Source organism: Dysidea avara, chromosome 3 (assembly GCF_963678975.1).
Source record: "Dysidea avara chromosome 3, odDysAvar1.4, whole genome shotgun sequence".
Classification (NCBI taxonomy): Eukaryota; Metazoa; Porifera; class Demospongiae; order Dictyoceratida; family Dysideidae; genus Dysidea; species Dysidea avara.
The window spans coordinates 11,639,446-11,660,143 of record NC_089274.1 but is presented as its reverse complement, the minus strand read 5'-3'; the positions used below and the strand labels follow the sequence as shown (position 1 = coordinate 11,660,143).

The following is a 20,698-nucleotide window of genomic DNA, read 5'->3' as shown; positions in this document are numbered from 1 at the left end:
CTGGGCAACACAAGAAATATAGCCCAGACAGCTCCTTTGATCTGAGGTGTGAAAGTGATACATATAAATATACATACACACACACACACACACACACACACACACACACACACACACACACACACACACACACACACACACACTCACACACACATACATACACACACACACACATACACACACACACACACACACACACACACATACTGTACAACCTATGGTACCACTCAAACACAAAGTTGTCTTGCGAGAGTGTGAGCAATTTAAAAAACTCACTAATTAAGGGGCGTGGTACTCATTTCACTTGCAAGTGTTCATCCCAAACGAAATGGGATGAATACTTGTGAGCGAAACAGGTACCACGCCCTTAAATTAGCAATTTTTTTATCACTCGCAAGACAACATTGCATTTCGAGTGGTACTGTACACACAGTACATATGTACATACAGACAGTGTACATACAAACTTATGCACACACAGTACATACACACATACATACAAACAGTGTACATACAAACTTATGTACACACTCACATACTCAGAAAATACACTCTATGTATACAGGGTATATACTTCACTTACTTTGCAAAGACTTTTCAAACAAGCAGTAAATGATTTACTAGGAACAGCCTAGAACAATAAGGAATGCAGTTATTAGCAACATGCACACAATAAAACTAATTGTAATTAACAATTAGCTGTCGGCCACTTTATTCCACTATTTTTTTGAAATCAATTAAATTCGTACATGCGTAGAATGGATGAGAAACAGCAATAAATATGTACATAATTCAGTGTAATTAAATTATTATTATTACAACCTTGCACAGATCTCGGTATGGCATCTTTTGGTCCTCTGTTTCTGCTAAACTGCTCTGTATAGACAACATTGTGAACACAGTCATAATAAAATACAGTAATCATGATAGCTCAATTCTATAGTTGGGGGACTACACAGATATGACATACATACATACATACATACATACATACATACATACATACTCACCTTTGCATACTCAAACACAACAGAGAAAGCATTGGAATGTATTGTACTGGTAAAGTGCATCAGTAGCTGATCAATAGCATTCTATGAAGAAAACAGCATGGAGAGTACATATAATACCATCTATGCTTACTGCAGTACAATGAGCACCCATGCACTGCACAATCTCTGACCTACACACCATCACATACATACTACCAACACAGCACAATGCAGTTTAAATGTTGTCCACAATGGGACCTGGTAATGTGGACACTTGTTAACAGTCCTAAAGTATTCCTTTGCACATACTGTATAACAGGTTATTTTCGAAGGATTTTAATAATTTTCAAATTATTCGAAGAGCAGTGGCTCTATGAAAATTCAATTCTTCTATAAAAATGCTCAATCATTTTAAATCGATTTATACTTTTACGTAACTAAACATGGGGCTCCTTGCTACTACATGTGAACTTGTGCTACATAAGTGTGTGTTTATCTGTTGCAATGTTTTTGCATTGTTATTTCAAGCCAATTGCTAGCAGACAACTGGACCCTAACGCTAACTACTTGAGATTTTCCTCACTTGGACATGAACAACAATTATTCGTCTCTGCAAACCAAAATTTCCCCTAACATGGTGGTCCATATTTCGCTGTAGACATGATGTCTCCTTTTTTGCATTGGTCACTATCTTGAGAACAATCTGCTTGGTTAAACATGCACATTTTTTTTGTTGGCATTATACACAATGTTTGAGCATTTAAATATAAAATGTATGAAATTAAGTTTACCAGCTGCTCTTAAAAATCCCCCCATTGAAATCAACCATTACATGGTAAGCTGGCTTAGAAAAAGAAAATCAGAATGTCTTGATAATTAGGACACTTTTGGGTGGTCCCAAGGTGTCCTTAACACACAGGTTCACTGTATGTACACTGCACAGTATACTCACTTGACTCTTTCCTAACAGCCTGTACGCAACTTGTACTTGCTGATATTGACGAGGTTCAAATGCAGTGCACATTGAGGACAGGACTTCCTCCAGTTGAGCCTGTATAGTTGCATAACATAAGACAGGCTATTATAACAGCTTTGTGTGCTACAAGTTGAATCTTTGCTGCTTAATAGTACATACGGTTGTTATGCACATACATTGAAAAGTGGTATCATTGTCACACACATCATACTATTATGACCAATAATTCTATGCTGTTGTATGTGTGATTGACTTATACATGTACCTCAATTGCATTTTGTGTGTCTTTCAGTTTAGATCCAAGATCACTGATACAAGTGTACTGTTTGTACATGGGGACAGCAGTCAAGCACTCAAGACACAGTTGAGTGGCGCCAGCGTAATTTCCCTCTTTTAACATCTCTTGCAATCGTACATCAGTCATTTGCTAGTGAAGGCATCGTGTGTACACTGTTGCAGATCAGCAATGCTTGTGATCTTACCAGAGTTTTTAGAGTTCGTAAAGTTGATAGTACTGAATTGAGTCTTTGTCTTTTACGATGCCTTGCCAGAACACCCAATCCTCCATGTGATACTCCTTGTTTAGCCATAGTTAATGACCTACACATGAATGAGACAGTGATAAGGTGTTAGCATGAGCAGTAATAAAACTACACAAGAACACTTGATTATGGCAAACAAAAGCAAGTCACCTATACCGTATTCCCAAGTCTCGTGTGGCCCGACTGCTTTTTCTTCGCACAACGCTTATAGATTGGAAATCATAAGAGCCTGCTCTGAAAAAGGGTCTGGAATGGTCACGTAGGCACCCCCAACTACGGTGGTAATGAATTTCAACAAGCCTTCACCTCACAAACATCCAATATTTGAGTTCTAAATCTTTTCCAACACTTGTTTCGTGTGCCACTCGAAGCAAGGCATAGATTTGGTGACAAAAACGACCGACACTATGCCTAACAGGTAAATACAATATACATATTATATATATATATATATTGTGTTTTAAACTATACCGATTTCTTCTTCAGCGCAGTCAAATCTTCTCATGGTACTTGCAGTGAAGCAGGCTCTATACTCCACATTCATCACAGCGCAAAATCTTTTTGTTGAAAGCTCTTAGAACTTGAATATTGAATGTTTGTGGGCTGAGCTATGGGCGAAGGCTAGTTGTAATTCATTAATACCTTACATGGTAGTTGGGGGCATTAGAAATGAGTTGCCTATGCTAACTGTTCCAGACCCTTTTTCGGAGTACTATGTGAAGAAAAAATGGTCTGGTCACACGAGACTCCTATGCACTATGCTTAGCAATTGACTAAGGGAACAAATTTGGTGATTATGGTACTACATATATGACAACAAAGTACAGTGTAATTACTAGTCAGGTATTAGTAAATGCATTTATCACCCATTGTGTTTCGTTAGAATTATACGTTATACTTTGCTTCAGCACTTAGTCCAACATTGCGAATCACACATATGGCATATTGAATTGCTTACAAAATAATCCTAGCCTTTACCTAGAAACAACACTGATTGATGATCTGATCGCTGAGAACTCTAGTGGTGTGAGTAATGCTCCAAAGAAGCCAGTACATATAGAACTGTTTGGTTTGCCAAGTGCTGCATTAGTTTTGACACATAGCCAGAGTTTATACAATGCTTTGAATAACAAATGGTCAAAGAAGAGTTACAAAATATGCACTACATCTGCTGCTACATACATGTTAGAAATACATTGCTTTGGATTCTTGGTCATGTATGATTTAATTTGTAATGTGAATCACTTCCCTTCTCATACATTTCTGTATATATACACATCACAAACTCAGAACGATCAGTTGGTTGACTGAGTAACAGTGGTAGTGTGTAGTTCTGGAGTTTTACTGTTTGTAATAAGGCAAAATGAAAGTAAGTGTTGTGACACAGTTACACTAATAGTTTATCATTTCTTCTATTTTGTGAAGGTCACACTCAACTATGCTATTATACTCATGATCAGTAGTATCCTAGAACTTGTTGTGGTGGTGGATAGTCGCTCATCAGGAGCACCAATTGAAGCTTGCGCACAAATTGCCCCACAGCATGGTTCAAACTCTCCTTCTACTGATCCACTGCCATTTTCTGTTGACCTCAGTGATTTTACATTTGATTGTTACATTGGTGGACAGAGCTACAATAGTAAGCATAGTTGGGTGGTATACATATTGTAAACCAGTGTACCTTTCTTACAGTCACACTGCAAGGCGGGACAACTAACATGGACTATAGAGGATTTATGATACAAGGAAGGTTAGCAGCTGATGGTACCACTCCAGCTGGAACATTTTCTAATCCTATGTCAGATCCAGACTATCGAACAGAGTGTACCGATGATGTGAGTTACACAATGTGATCATATACATCTTGTTGAGTTAATTTCTACAGACAGCTGCTACACATACTAATGGTAATCAAAAAATAACAACAACTGTAACTTGGATGGCACCACCTGCAGGAACTGGCCCTGTCATTTTTAGGTACATCTGTTGATCATGTGGGTGCATAAACTATCCCAATACATACCTCCTAAACTGTTGTGCTTGCTGTGTGATATCATGAACTCATTATATAAGTATTAACTTACAGGTATGCATTTGTGGATATGTTCAATACTTTCTGGACAAATTTGGTTACTATGCCAATTATTGAAGGTTAGTAGGGATATGGTACTGTAGCAAGTACATTAAATGTATGGTATACCCACATATATATGGTACGTACTGCTCAAACGTAATGTCGTCTCACGAGAGTGAAAGCAATTTAAAAACTTGCTAAGTAAAGGATATGGCACCTGTTTCACTTGCAAGTATTCATCCTGATAAATACTCACAGGAGCTTGGAGTGTGAAACTATGGTGTTACTGTATTTGGACATGAAAATTATAGTACTATCTAGTTGCAAAAACATGTGAGTCACTACATTTAATAATTTAAACCGAGTTAATTGGAAAACGACTTGCCCGATAGTTGTGCTGGGTGTTCAGAGCACTGGTATGGTACTCAAAACTGAATTATAGTGTACCCGTGTAGCCGGTTAATCTGGTTTTGGGTGCCTAGTTGTGAGCATTGCTTGGTTACCACATTTGACTTGCTGACTCTTGCCCTCCCAACCCACCCATGATATTAAACATTACTATCATTTTCTTTTTTGGGTCCAGAAGAGGTTATAGTTAGGACTCCTAACTTGCTGGGGGTGTGATAGTACTATGCATGATTTTATAAAGTGAAAAACTTTTTACTTTAACATGTTTTGTTGTAAGGTTCCCCAGAGCCTTTAGACCTAGTGTGTACACAATAGCAAAGGATGATACAATCAAGTTGAAAGTAGCAGTTTAACAAAAAAAACTCTGGCGCCTACCAAAACAACGGACATGATTAAAACACGGAAGGACTGGGAAACAGACTGGAAGGAACTTCCCTGAAAACATTTTTAGCCATAGAAACTCACTAAATCGCTGCTACAAATATAACATGTAACAACAGCCTTAAACAAACCTCTAAACGTGTGCTCGAGCTGACATTAAACCCTGGGATAATTTACAAAACGCCAGTCTGCCAGTGTGAGCGCATGTGACAGCGAAGTTGTTGGTTAGTTCCAGTTTAAACAAACAAAATAACACAGACTGTATTTGTAGTAGCCAGTGCCCTGCCAGCTGATTAAGGAGGCATCTCCAAACTGATTTTGGTACGCTTAATGTCATAATGACGTTAAGGGGGGTTCAGGCCATGACGTTATAAATTTTTATTAAAGCAGTGATAGTGTAAACAGCTAGGAATAGAGGAATTGACGTGATTAAGCAGCTATACTGCTTGTAGACTGTGTTTTCAGGTAAAGAATATAACGTTTTGTGCTTCTATTGCCAATGCATTGTTTTCATAGTGTGACGTTAAGGAGAGGGGGGAGGGGGGGTCTGAAGTCAGCGTCATTATGACGTTAAACATACCAAAATCAGTTTGGAGATGCCCCCTAAATACAATGTGGTTCACCACAAAGCTGGCCTATTTATCCCCAGCCGTCTGCACCTGTAAAACTGAAGATCAGCCATCAAACTAATTGCAGCAATTAACCAGACCATGAATTCCAAGTAACATAGTGTCTTAACAGGCTTAAAGCTTGTGTCTTGTCTTGTTGACACATGCGAAAACAAGTGCGCTTTTAATTAAACACAAAATGAATTTAATTTCAGACTATCTTTAAGCACAGGGCTTAATCGGCTTGAGCACACTTGAGCACACTTCGACATCGTGTTCAGAGCAGTTCAGAGGTTTGTTTCAGGTCGTTGTTGTGTGTTATATTCCTTCTAGCAGCTATACAGTGAATTTTTTATGGCCAAAAAAATGTTTTTCAGGTAAGTTCTTCCCAGTCCGTTTGCTAGTCCGTTTTCCCAGTCTGTTTCCATGTTTTAGTCATGTCCGAAAACAACCACCATCAGTTGATGGAGGATGATTACTTACGTATATGGTTATGGTGAAGTGAGCCACATTAATAGCTCACATAAGTACAAGTGGGAGAGGATAAGGAAAATTCCACCCTTGCATACCTTAACTTAACAGTTTATTGCATTTGTGTTGTGAATTATAATTACATGGCTTTGCTTAAAGAGGCATATCCATGTTTTGCCACAAAAAATCTACAAGGAATTTACAATACCCTTTTTTAACAATAGACAACTTGTACAATGTCTAGTATGTACTGTATAGTATATGTATAGTGCTTCCTATAGTTGAAAATAAGATCAACCAGTAACTATACTTGCATTGGAAAACCATGATCTTACTTCTTTGGGTTTACCACAAATATGTTCATGTGGTCTGGTCAAACTGGCTGTCCATTAACAATGTTAAGAATTTTTATAGTTTCATAACTCTATAGTATCATGACTCCTTTTGTCTTGTTAGACAGCAAAGTGTTTGGTGCCCATTTTAGTGTGGATTTTCATGGGCTTTCTAATGAAATTCATAGCTGAAAGAAGGTTAAAGTGAATAGGAATCATGTACTTCTCACTAAAAAAAAAATTGATCATGGTGCATGGGATGCTTTACATTTTATTCAGTAAAACTTTTTGCTGACTGGCTGATATAGTCTTCAAACCAGTGCAACTCAATAACAGCTATAGGCTTGATATTTCACTGTTAGATGTTCCAACAGGTATCTTTCGCAGTACATACAATACATGCATCATGGATTGTCTCTTTGCTGACAGCTCAAGGTGTTGATTTGTGGTAGCACATAATGGGTGTTTGTAATGTATTTTCTGTAGTGACTGGAGATGGGCTTCTCGTACTGTTCTTCACCTGTAACAGTCAGAACAAAGCTGAAAACGAAGTGTAATGGCCACTTACTTTTCTGTATTTGATAGCTGGGGCACGTTTGAATGAAAACATTTAAGTGGTCAAACACTATTCTTTTTATAGAGAGGTGATGTGCATGGACTCACCAGTCATAATAAATGTTAACAAACAAGTACAAGTAGAAATTAGGAATTTTAAGTTCAATTAGGGATCATAGAAATAAAAAGTTGTGAAACAAGGGAGGTCGCCTACACCTGAAGATATACTAGTGAACGTTTATTCCCTAATTCATGGGTAGACTCAAATAGGGATTAAATGTTCACTGCAGGTTCCCTTGCTTCATCACTTTTCATTTTTATGATCCCAAATTGAAATAAATTCCTAGTACTTGAATAGTATAGCTACATACACTTTTTGTATAAGTAATATGTCTCTAGCTGTAGTCATAAATAACTCTGTATCAAGGAGTATTTAGTAGAGACTGTTACCTATATGAATATGTAGTGTACATACATACACATTTCTTTCACATGCAGTTACATCACTGGCTAGCAAAGATCCCCACTTCGCTGTTCCACTATCAACTGGACAACAACTATGTTACAGTATGCAAGGACTAGCTAACTTTATATTCAACCTAATCTCTCATCCTAATATCAATGTCAATGCTTATTTTATTGCTCCTGAGAAAGACAAAAACTTGAAAGAGTATGCCACATTCTTGGGAGATATTGGGATCATGATACAGCCAGATCATTGTATGGGTGACTGTCGGTCTAAACACATCACAACAATCACCATCTCAGCTAGCGACAGAAGTATCCTCCTTGATGGTAGTAAGACTGTGATCACTGATCGTCCAGTACATGTTCTGGTTGACAACTCCACTACTACTATACAACTAGGACAGGTATTGACCAATAGGAACACCCCCAGCTTGATAGTATCAATAAAGAAGCCCCGACTGTCTGTCATGATCAACTTTGTCAATGAACATCTTGACTTGATGGTAATGGATGATAGTGGCATAAGCAGTGATTGTCATGGGATAATGGGTGAGTCATATAAACTACTACACTAAACACTCCATTGTTTAATACATACAGGTCAGTTCCTACATAGAGAAGCACATGTTGGGGATGGGTTGATGAAGATCAATGGAAAGGTGATAGAAATTGAGGAGAAGCCAATGTGGGGTACTGATGATATTCCTTGTCTACATGCTAAACCACAATATGGCTATCAAGCAGAAGGGATTATAGAAGGAAAGTATACTGATTACATCATGGATAGTCTCTTCTCCCCTCGGTTCCAGTATAGAAAGTTTAAGATGTGAACATCTTCACAAACAATTTGACATATGTAGTATTTAACAGTACATGCACGTACTAGAATATTTTTCACACTCTTTACTAATGCATCAATGATGTGGTTTAAACCATAGCCATCATGTATATGTATGCACATAAAAACACTTACCGCATAAAGGGACAGATTTGATGGGCAAAAGTTTCGCGGTAGAGAGCAAACAAACTTATTTACTGTTAAACTTTCGTGGTGGATGAAACTATGGTGGTGCCCACTCAAAGCATTTAGCCGTGCACAATGCACATTTGTGGATAAGTGGGCATGGCTCACGATGATCATGTTGCATTCATACACTGGCACCTGACAGTTGATTAAAATAGGTGTGGCTCTATATTGAGCATACACACAGCAATGTACATGACTTCGTGCAAGCATTCAGACTGCTGTAACAAATCTTTCTTGCTACAGACAGTGATGCACAATCCCAATAAGTGGGCATGGCTCATGAAAGAAGCTGGGCTGATGCACATTGTTAAGCAAATTATAACTTATTTCACATATCAATTAATCTGGACAGGTACTCATCACAATTAGCAGCAGCATTCGTGGGGAAACTTTGCAGTTTTTAACAAAACTGCAAAAAAAAAACCACATAAGTTTGCCAAGTTGATGTGTGCTACTTCTGAAAAGTAGGGACCACAAAGGTGTGGGCGTGGCTCATGAAAACATCACCCACAAACCTTTTATGAAGCAGTATTGGTTAGGTAAAACAAAAGGTCTTCAGATTGACCTGAAATGCTTTCAACAAGTCGCTACAGGATTTAAAAAAATTTTTTTTCACTGTTCAATGTTGCTTTGGCCTGAGAGGTGTCTTTGGCATAACACAGTACGTACAATACATTCTTCATGGACTTACCAGTGTCCTCATCCATCTTTGCTTGCAGCAAAAAGTGTTGGTTTGGTGGTAGCACATGATGGCTTCCCTTCGTAACGAAAATCGTCCGTATTTTTACAGTGATTGCAGGGGTACTTTTCGAACAGTTCTTGATTCATAATGCTATGTAACGGGTTGAACATAGCTGACAATGAAGTGTAATGGATACCTCATTTTTCAGACGATAATTGATAGCTGGGGCGTGCGGCAACCATTTCTTTCTTTTGGTATGGTATGTGTGGGTTCATCTATAGATAGTAGAGGGCGCTTCCTACTATCTATGGTTCACCAGTCATAATAATTCTATTTTACAAAAAAAAGTTGACAAACAAGCACACAAAAATTAGGAATTTTCAACTAGTGTAGGGACCATAGCACATCGATAAAAAGTACTGAAACAAGTTGTAGTAATTGTGATTTAATAACAATATTGAATGTATGTAACTGAAACACGTGAGGAAAGAATGTTGCAGGTATTATATATAACTTGGTTATCATTAATGGTGTCACTAGGGCACAACTAATTTTGTCATTACAACTATTTTTTCCATTGTATCCCAATTTCACATTCTTGAAAGTGTTTGAAACACACTCATTACTCATCCATCAGCTCAACCTGTCCCAACTCAACTGTCTCAAGATTGATGATACAAACTGTTGCCATACATAGACGTACAGTAAATTGTAAACAAGGTTTAAGTTCATCTGATACCACATACACAGCTAAAGCTTATGATAATTGGTGAGTTGGTGAATCTAGGATACTATAGTTAACTCAGGTGTTCACCTATATAAGACAAAGTGCAGGTAGGAATGCATATATATTATAGAATACACTTTAGCCACTGAATTACACTCTGAATTACATCATTACTATGTGTGACCTAATATAGAGCCACACCCACTTTAATCGATTGCCAGGTGCCAGTGTATGGATGCATCACAATCGTCATGAGCCATGCCCACTTATCAACAAATGTGCATTGTTTACGTACACGGCTAAGCACTTTAATCGTATACCTCAATGGCTTGACTTCAATGACTGGAGACTTTATTGACATATGAAATTGGGAACAAGCAGGGAATAGAGCATTGTTGAACACTTGATTCCAATGAGCTTTGCAATCCTCAGACGCTTGTTTAGACATCATCTTATAATGTATTGTAATGTATTTTTGAGGAAAAATTTTTGTGTAAAAATATTTTTGTATGATTTACGTGAATGACTGCTCTATTAGAGTAGTTTGATCTTGTATAGAGATTTTCGTGCAATAAATTTCATACAAATTTTGCATACGAAAATTTACAACGAAAAAAAAAGCAAATTATGGTATACCCACATATACATGGTACATACATACTGCTCAAACGCAATGTCATCTCACGAGAGTGAAAGCAATTTAAAAACTTGCTAAGTAAAGGATATGGCACCTGTTTCACTTGCAAGTATTCATCCTGATAAATACTCACAGGAGCTTGGAGTGTGAAACTATGGTGCTACTGTATTTGGACATGAAAACTATAGTACTATCTAGTTGCAAAAACATGAGTCACTACATTTAATAATTTAAACCGAGTTAATTGGCAAACGGCTTGCCCGATAGTTGTGCTGGGTGTTCAGAGCACTGGTATGGTACTCAAAACTGAATTATAGTGCACCCGTGTAGCCGGTTAATCTGGTTTTGGGTGCCTAGTTGTGAGCATTGCTTGGTTACCACATTTGACTTGCTGACTCTTGCCCTCCCAACCCACCCATGATATTAAACATTACTATCATTTTCTTTTTTGGGTCCAGAAGAGGTTATAGTTAGGACTCCTAACTTGCTGGGGGTGTGATAGTACTATGCATGATTTTATAAAGTGAAAAATCTTGTGGTTTACTTTAACATGTTTTGTTGTAAGGTTCCCCAGAGCCTTTAGACCTAGTGTGTACACAATAGCAAAGGATGATACAATCAAGTTGAAAGTTGCAGTTTAACACAAAAACTCTGGCACCTACCAAAACAACCACCATCAGTTGACGGAAGTTGATTACTTTATATGGTTGTGGTGAAGTGGGCCACATTAATAGCTCACATAAGTACAGGATAAGGAAAGTTCCACTCCTGCATACCTTACCTTAACAGTTTGTGTTGTGAATTATAATTACATTGCTTTGTTTAAAGAGGCATATCCACAAAAAATCTGCAAGGAATTTACAATACCCTTCTTTAACAATAGACAACTTGTACAATTTCTAGTATGTACTGTATAGTATATGTACAGTGCTTCCTATAGTTGAAAATAAGATCAATACTTGCATTGGAAAACCATGATCTTACTTCTTTGGGTTTACCACAAATATGTTCATGTGGTCTGGTCAAACTGGCTGTCCATTAACAATGTTAAGAATTTTTATAGTTTCATAACTTAACTCCTTTTGTCTTGTTAGACAGCAAAGTGTTTGGTGCCCATTTTAGTGTGGATTTTCATGGGCTTTCTAATGAAATTCATAGCTGAAAGAAGGTCAAGTGAATAGGAATCATGTACTTCCTAATAAGAAATCTGATCATGGTGCATGCTTCCAATAGGATATTTTTACATTGTTATTCAGTAGAAATTTTTTGCTGGCTGGCTGATATAGTCTTCAGACCAGTGCAACTCAATAACAGCTACTGTAAGGCTACAGGCTTGACATTTCACTGTTAGATGTTGTTTCAGCCCAACAGGTGTCTTTCGCAGTCCATATAATACATACATCATGGATTTAAATCTATCTCTTCGCTGACAGCTCAAGGTGTTGATTTGTGGTAGCACATAACGGCATGTATTTTCTGTAGTGACTGGAGATGTGCTTCTAGTAATGTTCTTCATTTGTAATGGTCAAAACAAAGCTGAAAATAAAACGTAATGGCCACTCATTTAGTTGGGGCATGCTTGAATGAAAACATTTAAGTGGTCAAACACTATTCTTTCTATATATAGAGATGTGGTATGCATGGATTTACCAGTCATAGTAATGCCAACAAACAACAAGTACAAGGAGAAATTAGGAATTTTAAGTTCGATTAGGGATCATAGAAATAAAAAGTAGTGAAACAAGGGAGGTCGCTTACATATGAAGATACACTAATGAATGTTTAATCTCTACTTCAGTCATGGGTAGACTCAATTAGGGATTAAATGTTCGCTGCAGGCTCCCTTGGTTCACTACTTTTTATTTCTATGATCCCAAATCGAAATAAATTCCTAGTACTTGCATACTATACCTACATACACTTTTTGTATAAATACGAAAAATTAAAAAAATTAAAAGGAAGTACGTAAAGATCGATATAATAACTATACATACACATTTTTTCTTATGCAGTTACATCACTGGCTAACAAAGACCCTCATTTTGCTATTCCACTATCAACTGGACAACAACTATGTTACAGTATGCAAGGACTAGCTAACTTTATATTCAACCTAATCTCTCATCCTAATATCAATGTCAATGCTTATTTCATTGCTCCTGAGAAAGACAAAAACTTGAAAGAGTATGCCACATTCTTGGGAGATATTGGGATCATGATACAGCCAGATCATTGTATGGGTGACTGTCGGTCTAAACACATCACAACAATTACCATCTCAGCTAGCGACAGAAGTATCCTCCTTGATGGTAGTAAGACTGTGATCACTGATCGTCCAGTACATGTTCTGGTTGACAACTCCACTACTACTATACAACTAGGACAGGTATTGACCAATAGGAACACCCCCAGTTTGATAGTATCAATAAAGAAGCCCCGATTGTCTGTCAAGATCAACTTTGTCAATGAACATCTTGACTTGATGGTAATGGATGATAGTGGTATTAGCAGTGATTGTCATGGGATAATGGGTGAGTCATATAAACTACTACACTAAACACTCCATTGTTTAATACATGCAGGTCAGTTCCTACACAGAGAAGCACATGTTGGGGATGGGTTGATGAAGATCAATGGAAAGGTGATAGAAATTGAGGAGAAGCCAATGTGGGATACTGATGACATTCCTTGTCTACATGCTAAACCACAATATGGCTATCAAGCAGAAGGGATTATAGAAGGAAAGTATACAGATTACATCATGGATAGTCTCTTCTCCCCTCGGTTCCAGTATAGAAAGTTTAAGATGTGAACATCTTCACAAACAATTTGACATATGTAGTATTTAATAGTACATGTACGTACTAGAATATTTTTGACACTCTTTGTTAATGCATCGATGATGTGGTTTAAACCATAGCAATCATGTATATATGTATGCACATAAAAACACGTACCGCATAGAGGGAAAGTTTTGATGGGTAAAAGTTTCGTGGTAGAGGGCAAACAAACTTATTCGCAGTTAAGTGGACGAAAGTATGGTGGTGCTTGCTCAAAGTATTTAGCCGTGCATGTAATAAACAATGCACATTTGTTGATAAGTGGGCATGGCTAACGGCAATTATGATGCATTCATACACTGGCACCTGAAGTAGGCGTGGCTCTACATTGAGCATACATACAGCAATGCACATGACTTCGTGCAAGCATTCAGACTACTGCAACACACCTTTCCACGTATGACTAGCTACAGACAGTGATGCACAATCCCAATAAGAGGGCATGGCTCATGAAAGAAGCTGGGCTGCTGCACGTTGTTAAGCAAATTATACCTTATTTCATATGTCAACTAATCCGGACAGATATTCATCAAAATTAACAGCAGCATTTGTCGGAAAACTTTTGCAGTTTTTGTAGTATAAGCATACTGTATGTAATGTAATACTGTTGTACCAGTAATTAGGATATAGACGGTACGCGTGTATTCTTATATATTAATGGTATTGAGCACGTTGTGTGTCTACGGGTTGTGTCCGCCGAATCCTGAATAGTACATGGTGACAGGAGTGATTCCTCCGAACAGAGCAGCTTTTCTTTACGTTATTTTGATGGCGTCGTATCAGATTGCTCCACCGAAGAGATTCACTTTCTCAAACCCAGAGTCATGGCCACAGTGGGCCAGGCGATTTGAACGATTTCGTCTAGCGTCTGAACTGTCTAAACAGAAAGAAGAATACCAGATCAACACGCTAGTGTATACCATGGGTGACGCGGCGGAAGATATTCTTCGTTCTTTTAGTCTCAGTGACGAGCAGCCGAAGAGTTACGAAACGGTGTTGGCAAAGTTTCATGGATATTTTGTAAAGAAGCGAAATGTTATTTTCGAGAGGGCTAAATTTAATCAGCGAAGACAGCAAGAGGGAGAGTCAGTGGACGATTTTATTACCTCGTTACACAGTTTATCAGAGTACTGCAATTATGGACAATTAAGAGACAAAATGATTCGGGATCGAATTGTCATCGGTCTCCGCGACTCTGCTCTCTCGGAGAAACTTCAACTAGAGTCAGAACTCACCCTGGAGAAAGCTATTACTTTAGCCCGTAACAGAGAGTCCATAAGAAAGCAGCAACCCGTAGTGAGAGCTGACACTTCATCAAACATTGATGCTGTTGGCTTCAGTAGCAAGCACAAAAGTGCAAAGACACACAAGTCACAGAAGTCAAATTTTGTTGACAAATCTAAGTGCTCAAGGTGTGGCAAACCAAATCACCTTGGCAAAGAACAGTGTCCAGCCAAGACTGCTACTTGTCGAAAGTGCCACAAACGCGGACATTTTCAAACAGTGTGCCGAAGCACAAAGTCAGTCAAAACAATTACCAATGATGAAGACACTGATGATTCAGCTGATGATGAACTAACTTATGATCGGTTTATTGGAACTATTGAAGAATCCGATACCCTTGAGGTACCAACAGTTACAGCTGGGTCAGATCCCTGGAAAATTACAGTGTCCCTTAATGCATTACCAATTGAGTTTCATATCGACACTGGGGCAGATGTAACAGTCATCACAGAGAAACTGTACAAGAAGCTAAAGACCTCGCAGCTACAGAAATGTTCCAAATCTCTAGTTGGTCCAAGTAAAGAAGCTTTGAATGTCCAAGGTCAGTTCAAGGGAACTCTTACACATGGAAACAACTCAGTGGAACAAGACATTTATGTCATCAAGGGTCTACGCAAGCCTCTGATTGGCCGTCCAGCCATAACAGCCCTGCAACTAGTGAATAGAGTTAATACAATTGACTCGATAAAGCAACAGGTAGTGGATCAACATCCTGAATTGTTTCAAGGTCTTGGTACAATTGAGGGAGAGTACAATATTGTGTTGAAGGCCGATGCCAAACCATATGCCCTTGCCACTCCCAGACGGATACCCATTCCACTCAAGTCCAGTGTGGAGCAAGAGCTGAAACGTATGCAAGAGTTGGGGGTAATCCGTAAAGTAGAAGAACCTACGGAGTGGTGTGCTGGGATGGTGGTGGTACCAAAAAGCAAAGGAAAGGTACGTATATGTGTAGATTTAACTAAGTTAAACCAGAATGTATGTCAGGAAAGGCATATCCTCCCCTCAGTCGAACAGACACTAGCCCAACTCCAAGGTGCCCGGGTGTTCTCTAAACTAGATGCCAACTCGGGGTTTTGGCAAATTAAGCTGTCTAAACAATCAGCATTGTTAACAACATTTATAACCCCAGTAGGGAGATTCTGCTTCAACAGACTGCCCTTTGGCATTACATCAGCCCCTGAGTTCTATCAAAAGAAGATGCCGCACATGCTTTCTGGCTTACAAGGGGTGGCATGCATGATGGATGACGTGCTGGTATTTGGTCAAACTCAGGCTGAACATGACCAACGGTTGAAGGCTGTCCTTGAGAGGATTAAGAGAGCCGGTGCTACGCTGAATGCAGACAAATGTGAATTTTCTGTTGACAAGGTCAAATTTTTGGGGCATGTAATTGACACTGGTGGTATTCATCCAGACCCAGACAAAGTTAGTGCTATACAGCAGTTAAAGGCACCTACTAATGTAACTGAACTTCGTAGATTTCTGGGTATGGTGACTTACCTGGGAAAGTTTACTTCCTTTTTTTTCACAAAAAGTGAAGCCGCTTAGAGATTTACTAAGCAAGAAAAACCAGTGGGTTTGGGATGATACCCAACAGACAGCTTTTCTACAGATTAAACAAGAGCTCAGTGATGGCCCTGTTTTAGCTTTGTATGATCCCAGTAGAGATACCATGGTCTCTACTGATGCATCCTCGTTTGGTTTAGGGGCAGTATTAACTCAGCAACAGGAAGACCAGCAATGGAAACCTGTAGCCTATGCTTCCAGAGCATTGACCCCTACTGAAGAGAGGTACGCCCAAATTGAGAAGGAAGCGTTGGGGATCACATGGGCCTGTGAACGATTTAGGGAGTATCTAGTTGGGATGCAGTTTCGAGTGGAAACTGACCATAAGCCCTTGGTTTCCTTGTTGGGAGAGAAGAACCTAGAGGAGTTATCTCCCAGACTGCAACGTTTCCGCATGCGTTTGATGCAGTACAAGTTCACTATTTCCCACCTCCCGGGAAAAGAACTCACAGTTGCTGACACTCTGTCTAGGGCTCCTGCCTCATCGGCATCTTCAGCTGACATTGAGTTCCACCATGACACCGAAATGTACGTGAACCTGATCATGGAGAGTCTTCCTGTCACTGAGCAGCGTTTGGCAGAGTTGAAGCAACAACAAGATGATGATGAGACCTGTCAGCAATTGAAGCATTTTTGCCAATCACGTTGGCCCTCAAAACACCAAGTTAAAGGTACACTCAAGGCTTACCATCCTTTTGCAGCTGAGCTTACCATACAGAAAGGCTTGTTAATGCGGAATGGCCACATTGTGATCCCTAGTCCTGCACAACGTGACATACTAGACAAGATTCACTGTGGACACCAGGGAATCACCAAATGCCGTCTGAGGGCTCAACAATCTGTGTGGTGGCCTGGCTTAAGTAAGCAGCTTGAAGAACTTGTCACAAGTTGCCCTACTTGCTGTAAAGAGCGTATCCAGCATGCTGAACCACTGATGCCAACACAATTTCCTAAGCTGCCATGGTAGAAGGTGGCAAGTGATTTGTTTACTATCAAAGGTGTTAACTATCTGCTAATGATTGACTATTTTTCACGATATATTGAAGTTGCCAAACTGACACAAGAAACATCCAATGCCATCATAACACACTTGAAGTCTATCTTTGCAAGACACGGAATCCCTCAAGAAGTAGTTACGGACAATGGACCACAATATTCCTCTAAAGAGTTTTATCAGTTTTCCAAACAGTACTCCTTTAAACACACAACCAGCAGCCCCCACTTTCCACAGTCAAATGGTGAGGCAGAGCGAGGAGTGCAAACTGTGAAGCAGCTACTGAAGAAATCAGATGATCCATACCTTGCCCTTTTATCATATAGAACAACCCCTATGCCTACCATCGGTTGCAGTCCAGCTGAACTTCTAATGAATCGTAAATTAAGAAGCAACTTGCCAACTATGGAACATGAACTGAAACCCAAAATACCTGACTGCTCTAAGATTGAGATGAAGGAAGCAACCAGGCGTGAGAAACAGAAAGAGAACTTTGACAGTCGACATAAGGCCCGCAACTTGCCTCCACTAGAGCAAGGAGACATGGTGTGGATACCTGGTAACAAATGTGCTGGAAAAGTTTTATCTGAGGTTGCTCCTAGATCGTATACAGTACAAACATCACAAGGAACACTCAGACGAAATCGCCGCCAACTTATTGTGTCGCCAACAACTTCTGGAGATGAATTAGACATGATCCCAGACATACCTATTAACAGTGAATCTGCTAGTGAGCAACCAACTGTAAGTGAACAGTCTTCACAACCATCTTTGCCTTCTGTACCACCAAGTGATGAAATGGTACGCACTAGGAGTGGACGCACTTCTAGGCCTCCACAGCGCTATAGACCGGACAATAGCTAACTTTTAGGTTATAATGTTTTATGGTTGTAACTTGTAAGTAAGATAACCTGTATTTAGTAGACATTGTGTATGTAGTGTGTGTAATGAACCCTTAAGTAAGGGGGATGTAGTATAAGCATACTGTATGTAATGTAATACTGTTGTACCAGTAATTTGGATATAGACGGTACGCGTGTATTCTTATATATTAATGGTATTGAGCACGTTGTGTGTCTACGGGTTGTGTCCGCCGAATGCTGAATAGTACAGTTTTAACCCACATAAGTTTTACCTATCAAAGCTTCCCCTATACGGCAATAAACAAGCTGATGTTGTGTGCTACTTCTAAAAAGTAGGGACCACAAAGGTGTGGGCATGACTCATGAAAAAATCACCCACAAACCTTCCCTGATGATGATGAAACAGTATTGGTTAGGTAAAACTAAACCCAAACAGGTCTTCAGAACGACCTGAAATGCTTTCAACAAGTTGCTACAGAATTAAAAAAAAAAATTTAATGGAATTTTCTACTGACTGACTGACTGAGTGACTGACCGATGCCTTCAGACAAGCGTAACTTGATAACAGCTAAGGCTATGGCTTGATTTTTTCACTGTTCGACTTTGCTTCGACCTGAGAGGTGTCTTTGGCATACCACAGTACGTACAATGCATTCTTCATGGACTTACCAGTGTCCTCATTCATCTTCGCTGGCAGCGAAAAGTGTTGATTTGGTGGAAGCACATGATGGCTTCCCTTTGTAACAGTAATTGTCCGTATTTTTCATAGTGGCTACTTTGATTGCAGAGGTGCTTTTCAAACAGTTCTTTATTCATAATGCTGTGTAACGGGTTGAACATAGCTGACTACAAAGTATAATGGACACTTCATTTTTCAGACGATAATTGATAGCTGGGGTGTACGGTACCATTTCTTTCTTTTGGTGTGGTATGCGTGGGTTCATCTATAGATAGTAGAGGGCACTTCCTACTATCTATGGTTCACCAGTCATAATAATTCTATTTTACAAAAAAGTTTACAAACAAGCACACAAAAATTAGGAATTTTTAACTAGAGTAGGGACCATAGCACATTGATAAAAAGTACTGAAACAAGCTGGAGTAATTGCAAAATATTGAATGTGTGTAACTAAAACACGTGAGGAAAGAATGTTGCAGGTATTATATATAACTTGGTTATCATTAATGGTGTCATTAGGGCACAACTAATTTTGTCATTACAACTATTTCTTCCATTGTATCCCAATTTCACATTCTTGGAAGTGTTTGAAACACACTCATTACTCATCCATCAGCTCAACCTATCCCAACTCAACTGTCTCAAGATTGATGATGCAAACTATTGCCAAACATAGACGTACAGTAAATTGTAAACAAGGTTTAAGTTCATCTGAAAACCAAACATGGAACCTCCTTATTAATGATTATCCACATAATTTCTGGACACAAAGGACATTATAGTGCTCCCTCAGTTATCCAGCCTCGAGCTCCTATATGTATACCTCACCAATGGCCACATTCTGGTATCATATAGTCAAGATCATATACATGATCTACATGGGTATGGCTGTGCTTTTTTATAGCTAAATTGTCATGTCATAGCATTGTACAGTAGGACCAAGTGCCCACTATGTATTTATATTTAATTTCTTAAGACTTTACAGTGCAAATACTGAAGGTCTGCAGGACACCTGGTCCTATAAGGTGTTGTATTAAGTGTGTTTGAAAAGTGGAAGAAAGCAGTGGTGTAACTAAACCTGGGCCCAGGCCTGGGTGTCAGCAATCAAGTCACGCCTATGAAATTAGCAATAGAGTGGTAGAAAAAGACTATTTCACCGAATAATCGATCGAGACCTTGACAACAGCACACATTTTTGGCTGTAAAACAGCTATATTACCTTTCGTTATTGTGAAATCACTTCAAATTGCCAGGTTATTGGTATAAGCGCCTCTAGAAATAATTATCATTTCGATAATTTGACTACTTTAATAGCTTTACTTGTGAATACGACTTCAACTTATTGCACTGGGCCCTGGTGTCGGTACACCACTGGAAGAAAGGAGAAAAAATGCATGATGGAGCTTTGGAAACCTCTATCCTGCAGCCATTCAATTTATACTAATACATTCAAACACTTATTTACAACTATGCAATTGAGTACTCTTCTATCTAATTGACTAACAATAAGTATCCATCAATAATCCCCAATGTTTGTGCTAATTTACATACCCACAGACTTTCAGAATAAAATAAAGAAGTACAGTGCTCCC

The 20,698-nt window shown here is 38.9% G+C and overlaps 4 protein-coding genes across 6 annotated transcripts in view; 3 read left to right on the top strand and 1 right to left on the bottom strand.

Moving 5' to 3' along the window:
• LOC136249363 (serine/arginine repetitive matrix protein 1-like) overlaps positions 1-20,698 on the top strand; it is a 107,135-nt gene that overhangs the window by 5,210 nt on the left and 81,227 nt on the right. The window lies entirely within an intron of this gene.
• LOC136249364 (syndetin-like) overlaps positions 1-20,698 on the bottom strand; it is a 37,170-nt gene that overhangs the window by 9,026 nt on the left and 7,446 nt on the right. For 2 of the 3 annotated variants that reach the window (XM_066041334.1, XM_066041333.1), the window contains exons 8-13: positions 2,448-2,565; positions 2,231-2,392; positions 1,942-2,040; positions 1,011-1,091; positions 823-876; positions 584-631 (exon numbers count right to left, since the gene is read on the bottom strand). In XM_066041334.1, the coding sequence (XP_065897406.1) occupies positions 584-631; positions 823-876; positions 1,011-1,091; positions 1,942-2,040; positions 2,231-2,392; positions 2,448-2,565 (562 nt within the window). The remainder of the gene's footprint in view (positions 1-583; positions 632-822; positions 877-1,010; positions 1,092-1,941; positions 2,041-2,230; positions 2,393-2,447; positions 2,566-20,698) is intronic. The other variant, XM_066041335.1, reaches the window with a different exon arrangement.
• Positions 3,780-8,783, top strand: LOC136251738 (inter-alpha-trypsin inhibitor heavy chain H5-like). Its single transcript, XM_066044162.1, has 7 exons — positions 3,780-3,876; positions 3,933-4,146; positions 4,200-4,342; positions 4,393-4,484; positions 4,594-4,658; positions 7,835-8,353; positions 8,405-8,783. Exons 1-7 carry the CDS (start codon positions 3,871-3,873, stop codon positions 8,632-8,634), a joined length of 1,269 nt encoding a protein of 422 aa, XP_065900234.1. The 5' UTR covers positions 3,780-3,870; the 3' UTR covers positions 8,635-8,783.
• On the top strand, positions 12,678-13,748 carry LOC136251579 (inter-alpha-trypsin inhibitor heavy chain H5-like). Its single transcript, XM_066044043.1, has 3 exons — positions 12,678-12,681; positions 12,890-13,408; positions 13,460-13,748. Exons 1-3 carry the CDS (start codon positions 12,678-12,680, stop codon positions 13,687-13,689), a joined length of 753 nt encoding a protein of 250 aa, XP_065900115.1. The 3' UTR covers positions 13,690-13,748.